At 40.1% G+C, this 9,964-nt stretch overlaps 1 protein-coding gene across 1 annotated transcript; it reads left to right on the top strand.

The window, feature by feature from the left end:
• The first annotated feature begins 210 nt into the window (after nt 1–210).
• On the top strand, nt 211–8,029 carry LOC143861002 (amino acid-ligase). The gene is made up of 3 exons (XM_077371885.1): nt 211–1,110; nt 6,766–6,903; nt 7,778–8,029. The coding sequence occupies exons 1-3, from the start codon at nt 810–812 to the stop codon at nt 7,915–7,917; spliced, it is 579 nt and encodes a 192-aa protein (XP_077228000.1). The 5' UTR covers nt 211–809; the 3' UTR covers nt 7,918–8,029.
• Nucleotides 8,030–9,964: the final 1,935 nt, after the last annotated feature.

The following is a 9,964-nucleotide window of genomic DNA, read 5'->3' as shown; positions in this document are numbered from 1 at the left end:
TGTCTTTCTCTGCGCAATGCTTTTGTCATCCTCATCCCCCAAACCACAAATCCAGAGATAGGACCGCACGGTTGATATTTGATCCAACCGCAGCCCATTTCTTTTAAGAGGCTGGTGTTGGATCATATATCAAGGGCTGTACTTTTATAGCATTGCCTTCATGGGACTTGACGCTCGGGCACCATATAATTTCTCATTTTCTAAGGGTGTGTTTGGGCAACAATTTCTCATTCAAACCCGGAAGAAAATGGGTAGAAACAAGAGAATGTGTGTCTCTATTAGTAATGACACCCATACCACTACTTTACTAGGTTGACAACCAACACACTACTTACCGCTGAGGTATTTTTTTTTGTTTTGTGTGTGCCAATTTTCGTTGAGCCCATGCTGATTGGATGATCTTAGCCCTACCATATATCAACACTCGGTTCAGGGTTTTCTCCAATAAAAGCTACACCGTTGATTTTTGTAGCCCCTTATCTTGGATGAACCACTCCATTACCTCGTCGTTGCCCCATCATGTTCTACAAGATGAACGGACTTGATTAGACAGACATGGTCCGATGTGTGCTCCAAAAATCGGTCCTTAGGGTGAATGGTCTAGTGGGACTCAAATTTTATAACCTCTAATTTAACCTCAGGTTCAATCCTAATTTTAGAAGTAATGAAAGGGAAGTGATATATTCGCCCCCCTTGTTTTTTTTATGAGTAATTTTAAAGAAGAAGGTTTGAGACCCTTCGAGAAGCCGTTGGGGGCTCTAAAATGCTCTCTGTTTCTGTATTTCTGAGTTGTTTCTGCAACACACTAGATGTCTGGTGGTAGTAAGACCATCAAGCTCTTGTGCCCATTGGTTTCGAAGCTAGTCCCATTGGTGGTGTTGGAAGACCACGGGGTTGACCTGGGCTCCATCGCTCGGATCTTTGGGCTTGACCCCTCCTCCCTCCGACTCAACGGACACTTTGTGAGCAGCAGCAGAGGGCTTGATTTCATCTCCTCCGTCACTTGGAAATCCCTACTCTCCTTCTTCTCCTCTCGGGGTTTCCCCAACGGCGGCAACCACACAAATCCCCTGCTCGTCGAAGGCAAGCTCTCCGACACTGAAAGCAGTGGTAAAACTCTCCTCTCTCTCTCTCTGCTATTGGATAATCAGGTTTTTTTTTTTTTTTGCGATTTCTTAAAGTCCGGTAGATTTTGTTTTGGGTTTTGTTTTAATTGCTGCTCGAGAGCGGACTGAGCGAGATTTTTTTTTTGGGCGCATATTAGCCCACCATTCCCGATTTTGCTAATGTACGCGTGGGTTGCCATCTGTTTCTTATGAAGTAGGTGCAGTCTAAAAACACTGGTTTTCGGTCTTTGAATTTCAATGCAGTCTTGGGTTTTAGGCATGGTTTAAATTTCGTCCCATTTCGGATTTCGGTCAAGACCGAAACCGAAACGTTCCGAAACCGACACTGGCGAAACGTAGAAATTCCTGAAATATTTCGGAAATTTCGTCAATTTCAGCGAAATTTGAAATTTCGGAATCTCGGCTAGGTCCGAAATTTATGCTGAAAGGCCCGAAACCGAAATTTCAAACCATGGTTTTAGGTATGTTACCAATACGCAAAAAGCTCCAGAGCTGATGGAACTTGTTAGGCAAGGCCTTTTAAACTTGTCCCATACTAGGCTGGGTACCACCCAGTCCCATACCTAGACGGCCCTCACTCAGTACCGTAACATCGGGGGAGTGCAGGGTTAGGTCATGCATATTTGGTTAGGTCATGCATATACAAGCGTCGTTGCTGGTGGCTCACTTTATCTGCGCTTGCATTGTATCTCAACTTGTGTTTTTTTTTTCTTAAATGATAGCCAATTATACAAAGAAGGGAACTGTATCTCAACTTGTGTTATGGCCTGGTTTATAGGGCTGCTTGGAAAATCATGGGATTGGGAAGCACCAGTTTTCTGGCTGGGTCTTGCTAGGGGTGTCAATGGACTCAGACAGTCCGATGGACTATCCGAACCCAAACCTAAACAAACAAGACCTAGACACATTACTAGGATCCATGGACACATTTCGAAACCCAATCATAAGATCTGAAATGATTACCGATCGGATCCAGACAACCCACAAAAGCCCTCACAGAAGCACTCAGGACAGTCCTAAATCAGATTTTAGTGTACTATTTTACAAAAATACCCTCCATTGCTTTATTACTTTGAGTATTATTTTTGGGGTATTTTAGTAAAAATAAGTCATATGCAGTTTTTCGAACTATTCCTATTTTTAGTACCTTTTTCATTCATCTCTCTCAAGTCTCTCGACTATGGAGTCACCCTCTTATCTTTCTTCTAATAGCATTGTCCCTAAGTCCTTAGCCCACTGCATTGTCGCCGCTGTATATCACCCTTGCATCTACTGATAAAATTTGCATTCGCCCTCTTTTGAGAATTTTAACTCTATAAAATGTAAGTAGGACCTACTAGGACACTCGGATGGACAGTCCGATTTGAAATGGATCGTGACTGAGACATAGGAAGTAGGATCCGAAGAACGCACTGAATCCGATCCGAAGAAAGCTAACCTGTGACTCGCACGAGTCGACACAGCCCCGACAGCTTACTCACTGCCGTGTCAAGCAAAACCGGCGTAGGTAGATTATGATAAGTATTGGGCAAGTTTATTAGGGTGAGTCCTTAGTTGACTAGTACGAGTCCCAATTCAACTAGGTGGGTCTTTTAGTTAGAACTTAGAGACAAATGCTATCCTGCTGATCGCTGGTTGGAGTGTTCCTAACAATCAGCCCTGGCCTCCACATGTGCCATGCATACTGTCACGGTCCTAAGTGGGGGCCGGCCTAGGTATGGGACTAGGTGGGACCCAGCCTGTTATGGGATGAGTTTAAAGGGTCTAGCCTAATGCATTCCATCAGCTCTGGAGCTTTTGGCGTAGTAGTCAGTTACCTAAGACATGTGATCGGGTTCGTAGATACTTTGTGGCTGCAACTGTAATTTGGCTCATTTTAGGATCCCACCAAGAGAATCTAAAACTATTTGAATTTGTGGGCGTTGATCTTACGGATGGGATTTCTGTTTGGCATTGGAGTAGGACCATATGGGCTTTCTCATGATGGCATACCAGATCAATGGTCCCAATCACATATGTTAGGCCACATATTCCCTGGTGTGCAGGGCACTTGCATAACAGCCTTTAGACATAATAGAGGTGTCAATCTCTTGGAAAAGTTGTGGCGAGAGGATTCCTTGTAATCAAGTCTTTTTGAGCTTCTAATTCACAGGATCTAAAGGAGTGCTTTATTAATTTGTTGTTTTGATTATCCATACATCCTGAGATGAAAGTTATGTTGTATATATGAGTATTGGCGGGATGAAGTTTTTTGGATCCTATTGAAGTGTTATTGGTTATGTCATTTTTCAAAAAAAAAAAAATTATAAATTTCATTGTTTAGTCAAAGAGATTTCTGCAGTGAGTTGATGGCTGTTGTTTATGGGCCTTTCTGGCCTTCATCTTGGAGGGTGGTCATGGAATACTTTTCTCAATTCCCATACGGATAAACTCTTTGATCTCTTGTATATGGGGATAATTTTCCCAGTGTAACAAGTCAAAAGCTTGTTTGCTTTTGTCTGAGCCTTTCCCTTTTCCAGGTTTATCATTGGGATCCATCAGGTTTGTATTTGGAGAAAGAAATTATCAAATATGTCAAGGATGAGGTATAGTTTAAGCTTTTCCCTGGTGATAAAGTGATTAGCAGAACAGGAGGTTAGGCAAGTTTTTGCTTTCCAACAGTAGGTTGTGTTATTTTCTATGATTTGTGGACATGGACGAGGGTCACGTGTCGACACGGACACGGAGTGTCGAACACCCCAAACCCTATTAGAGCATCAAGTAGATTTCGAAGAGAGGATAGGGTTAGAGGTGTCATTTGTGCAAAAACACTTCAGTCAACTGTCACAATTGTTACTTTCTCCTATTTTGTGTTGTGCGTGTGTGTGCACGCGTGAGCGTGCGTGGTGGTGGTTGTGGGGGGGTGGGGGTGGGTGTGTGTGGGTGGGGGGGGGGGAGTGGGAGTGGCTGGGCTTTGTGAAACTACCAGTTACTCCAAAAGCTTAAGCTGTTGGAGATGGCGTTATTTAATCTTTTATACTTTAAGCTTTAACACTCCCCCTCACGTGTGGCCCCTCTTTTGGGTTTGGTCTACACGTGGCACATGTGGCCCTTCTTTTCGGTTTGGCCATTGCATGTTGATTTTTGCTATCAAGGATTTTTGAACTCAGGATCTTTGGCTCTGACACAATGTGAAACTACCAGTTAGTCCAAAAGCTTAAGCTGTTGGAGATGGAGTTATTTAATCATTTATGCTTTACCAGGCTTCATTGTGATGCAGATTGGAGTTTGATTAGGTTTTATTTTAAATGTTCGGAGTCCATGTTGATAATAAAAATCAAAGGGATAGTTTCCTATTTGGTTAGTTTAGTCTAGAGCCCAAGGAAGAGGAGGGGGTGAGGGTGGGGGATGGGGGCTGGGCTTCATTGTGATGCAGATTGAGTTTGATTGGGTTTTATTTTAAATTTTTGGAGTCCATGCTGATAATAAAAATCAAAGGGATAGTTTTCTATTTGGTTAGTCTGGTCTAGAGTCCAAGAAAGGAGGGGGGTGAGGGTGGGGGATAGGGGCCGGGCTTCATTGTGATGCAGATTTTAGTTTAGTTGGGTTTTATTTTAAAGGTTCGGAGCCCATGCTGATCATAAAAATCAAAGGGATAGTTTCCTATTTGGTTAGGCTAATCTAGTCCAGGAATAGTGGAGTTAGTTTCTATTTTTAATTGTTACTAAAAGTGTTTTGAGTCCAAAGTCTGGGATTTTTTCCCCCTTCTTACAAGAGTCATGATAGGATAGTTTCTTTTATCTAATTGAGGCCAAGGACATTCTTAGCAAGAAAAACAACTCCTATCTTGAGCATTGATTTTCCCAATTAGTAGAAAAATCCCATGCAAGTTTGGGGTCTTATATTGCTTGGGAATTCTATAAAGCATGTACGCATATGATTGTTTTAGATTAGTGTTTTTTTTGGCAGGTAAGCTGGGATCGAACCTGCGACCTCAATGTTGAGATACAAAGCCTCATCCATTGAGCTACAGGCCCAACCCCTTGTTTTAGATTAGTTGATGAATGAAAATTGAAGTTTTGCAAGCATGTGGAAGTCATTTCCTAACCTCTTGATCGCGTGTGTGATGATGCTCATTTTCTAGCTGTTTTGAATGATTCCTTTCGGTAAAAGGTTGCTACATTGTGACCTGGTGGTCAGGGGTTTGAGTCACAGAAACAGCCTCTCTGCAAAGCAGGGGTAAGGCTGCGTACATCTAGCCCTCCCCAGACCCCACAATGGTGGGAGCCTCGTGCACTGGCCCCCCCTTTTTTTTGAATGATTCCTTTGGTGCCTTTGAGTGATTCCTTGACTAGTTAGTTAGTGGTGTGATTTTAGTAGGGAAATCCCATGCAAGTTTGGGCTCTTATCTATAAAAGCATGTAGGCATGTGATCATTTTAGACAAGTTGATGAATGAAAATTGAAGCTTTGCTTGCATGTTGAAGTGATTTCCTAACCTCTTGATCGTGTGTGTGATGCTCATGTTCGAGCCTTTTGAGTGATTCCTTTTGGTGCCTTGGAGTGGTTCCTTGACTATTTTATGGTGTGATTTTCTAAAATCTAACAGCTATCCTCTATCTCCATTTTTATTTTCTACAGTTTTCCCTTTTGTTCATCCTTAACTTCTTTAAGTTTGAACCTTAAATTTCTGCAACTTTTTTATTTTGGACTGTTGCTACCATGCATCCAGTCCCATTTGGTCAAAGTTAGTCACAGATCTAATGGATATATGTGTTTGAAATTATTCTCTTCTGCATAGTTGACTACATGTCAAAAGTGCAGGCTGATCCAATGGCTGATCTTAATCTAGATCTGGAGTTCTGGACCATTGTGGTAAAACTGCAGTTTTAAAGAAACCTCAAGATCACTCTTTTCCATGGTTAGAGATTGACTTCAAATTTTTTATATTACCTTCTATTCTTTATCTCCGAACACATACCCAAATCTGGTTATGATCCAACGTTCAGATCTATGCCGATCTGGGCCAGCTGCTAAAAATACACAATTTTCATAAATCCGAAAATGTACATTTTTTACTGAAAATTTTGAATTGGATCCCATCTACTTCTCGTAGAAAATCTCCTAGATTAATCCTACATCAGCAATGTATCTCTATGATTACGATATATGCTACAAAAGTGTGAGGCGATCATGACAGGGAAAATGGAATGTCAATAGTAGGTTTTTCTTCACAAACTGAAATCCTTGAATGATATCTATGGATTTGGAGATTTTGAATGGTGAGGGAATGTGTCAGGCTTGCACCTACTCCGACTAAAAAAAAAGTTGAAAATTTCTGCCAAGCTCAAAATCTTTCAAGTTGCACTCGGATTTTTTTTTCCTGAAAAATGGAGTTGTCAATAACTTGTCAATTTGATAAAGGCTTGCTAGGATTTTTGGAGTTTTCAATCAAGCATTGCTCAGGTTCTAAAATACAAAGTTCCATCTAAAACTTCACGAGAATCTCAATCAACTCTCCAAGTTCTCAAGTACTCTACATTGAGTTTTCAGCAACACCAGAAACTACTATCAAGTGGTTGTAGCCTATTCTCTTACACTCGGAGAACTAAAATTGATCATACACCTCCATTAATTGTGAGGCTTGATTCTGCCTGCAGGACCCCAGAACCCATCGAATAATAGTGGAGATGTGGATCTCCAAACGACCGAGGATGAGAGCCTAGGTAGCAAGAGAAAACCACAGTTGGATGATGTCAAACTGATTAAGAAGAGAAAGATGGATCAATGCAATTCAGGTACAATAGCTATTAAATGTTTTTTTTTTTTTGCACTGAAGATTGAATTTAGTCAGGTCGCATTTAAAATTGACATTTGTGAGGGATATATCATTGCATAAATCTTCTACTGAGGGTGTGTCTCTTTCTTTGGAATGTTGCGGACTCCTAAAAATTTTGGGTTCTTAAATGGTCATTTCTGGCATGTCACAATAATCTGACATTGGTCCGTCACCAACGTACAGGGGCTGTGCTGCCAGAGGATCTGGGCTATCCATATAGTGGTTCCTAATGCAGATGGTCCACTGTGGAAGATCACACAGTAGCTGTATGTCAAAAAATCAGAAAAAAAAAAAAAAAAACCTCATGTTTTCTATTTACAATACGTATATCTACTGTCTATCCTCTTTTCCTGCGTTTCCACCCTCTTGTTTTCTTTTCTTAAAAATGGCTGCATTTCTACATCTTTTTGTGAGGGGGTGCAAATGCGGTCAAAGGAGGTAGAAATATCATTTCTCATATAATCTTATATGATGTGTGTATAGTTAAGATTATGTCGATGCTAGATCATAATGCGACTTCATCGTTCTAATCTATAAATAATATGAGAAAATGACAAATTATTAGTCATTTTTTCAAATACAAGAAAATTTTGAATTAGGACATCAATTATTCAGAGAATTTTGTAACTAATGCTCTAGTAGGATCCACAAAGTGGACGATTCAAATCATATGGACCTTCCAACTCCGTGTAGAGTAACTATGTGTGACATCTATTGGCTTGTCGCAAACTTGCAATTTATCAGAAATAAAGTCTGCACTGAAATGGCTTTGTTCTTTTTGTTGCTACTTCTCCTATTGCTTCTGGTAACAAAAAATCGGTCACCCATTTCAGGAAAAAGCTCTAATCCATCCAGCACCATTCCGACCATTTTGAGCACCCAATTCACATTCAGCTGCTTCAATGGCAACCTGAAGCGCCAGAGAGAAGATGAGATGATCCTGATTGCCACTCCTTCCAAAAGAAACGGATAATCAAATGCCTGATTCTGTCAGAGAATGTATTACAAGCTTTGTTATATGAGTATATAATTTTTATTACTGTTGGGCATGAAACGTGACATATAAAATTCCATAATTGCAGTCTCGTAAGCTTCTGTACCCTTTTTATTTTTCAAAGTTCCAGCTTAGGAATTTGTGGTCTTTTCTCACTTAAAAACAGTTTGTGGAACTGTTTCCAAATGACCGCGCGATCAAAAGAAGTCATTGGAGGACCAAAACTTCAAGTGGCCGTAACTTTTGATACGATTGTTGTTGGATTAGTGATATAAAATCACTTGGGATTAAGTTCTTTATGAAGGCCTTTCTTCGAATGTGTTTTTATAAGTCCACTAAAGAGGGTTTTATCTTTAGTTGGGAGTTTGATTATTCTCAAATAGGGGTCAGGGCTCGTAGAGAGGGTTTATTTCTCTCCAAGGTTTTTTCTTCTTCTTCTCTTGCAAGAGCTTGTATCCGGACTATTGGGTTTCTTTTATGGTGTTTTTTGGGTTGTGAAGATATTGTGAAGAGAGTATATGGTTTTTACTTCGGTTGCAAAAAGAGGGAGTTGGTTGGGTTTTTCACTATTGTCGGAGAGGTAAGGGTTTTCAGCTATGATTTGTGCACACGGACACGAGTGTCACTTCCATGTTTATCATGATCAATACTGAGTTTCCTCATGGGTTTATGAAAGTTACCGTGCTAGCTACGGTCTTTACCCTAGGGCACTTTCTTTTTTATTCGGATTGCTAACCATGGAAATAGAAAATCCTACTTGCCCTCTTTATCAGTTTATCTAACAGACAAGTTGGGCTGGTTAGTTGGGCTGGATTCCATGTGTCCAATTATCATTGAATGGGCGGATTTTACTCCTGACGCTTTCATCCTCCATTTTTGTTCTTCTTCTTTTTCTTCCTTTTCTCATGTTTCCTCTTCAAACTTCTCTTTCGAATTGTAGGGATAACCAAAGTTGGTGGAGATGAAAAAACAGAAAAAATTAGAGGAGAAGAGGATATTTAGTCTTTTTCATTGAAACGGACTTGAAAAACAAATAACTGTCATCCATGTCATTTTGGAATTATCACGCAAACTTTTTTGGTAAATAACCCTCTTCAAAAAAGAAATGAATTTCTAACCCTCATTCACCACTCCACGTATATCTTCACCCCCTGGTATGATGAATTCACCCCTATTTTTCAAAATGGACTGTACAGCCCACACCATAGGATGATCCAAACTGTCCATTTGAGGGGCCACAACGAAAATAGGTTGTGCCCCAAAAATCATTACCATTTCTATCCCTCTGATATAAAGAGGGACTCACATTATGGTAACTTCTGTAGATCGAATGGTTGGGATAATCCTAATGGAAATGATTTTTGGGGCACAACCTATTTACGTTATGTTCCATCAATTGGACGGTTTGGATCATCCTATGGTGTGGGCTGTACAGTCCATTTTGAAAAATAAGGGGGTGAATTCATCATAAAAGGGGGTGAATTTAACACCGCCAATGATATATTTGGCCTTTTTTTTTTTTTTTTGCACTGGACTGTGTATTTTATAAGCATGGTTTAAAATTCCGGTTTCGGTCCTTCGAAATATTTAAAAAAAATTACAATTTCTCGAAATTTCGGACTGAAATTCTCGAAATTTCAAGGCCGAAATTCCAAATTTCGGCAAATTTCAGTTTCAAACCCTCAAACCCTCAAACGTTCAGTGTTATATCCCTAAAAGGGGGGCATATTTTTTTAGAAGGAAGGGAAAAACCCTCACTTGGGAAGAGAAAAATATATTTTTTAGAAGGAAGGGATATAAAAATGGTAAAATTAAAAATTTAAACTTATTTTGTAATCGTGATTCTATTGGCCATAATACGCTTTGCTGGTTTGCCCTTCTATAACTACGATTAGTACATTGGCAAAAAAATCAGTCAAAATAGTCGGCCTTGCTCCATTCATTAACGCGCCTTTCTTGTTATACCGTTATTCTTGACGGGCATTGACGGAGTAAATATAGTTACTTGAGACTTCTATCATGTTAT

This window comes from Tasmannia lanceolata, unplaced genomic scaffold, assembly GCF_043159265.1.
Source record: "Tasmannia lanceolata isolate RefF3 unplaced genomic scaffold, GAP_Taslan_0.1 ptg000037l, whole genome shotgun sequence".
NCBI lineage: Eukaryota > Viridiplantae > Streptophyta > Magnoliopsida > Canellales > Winteraceae > Tasmannia > Tasmannia lanceolata.
Note: the sequence above shows the minus strand (reverse complement) of the source record. Positions and strands in the feature narration are given on the sequence as shown.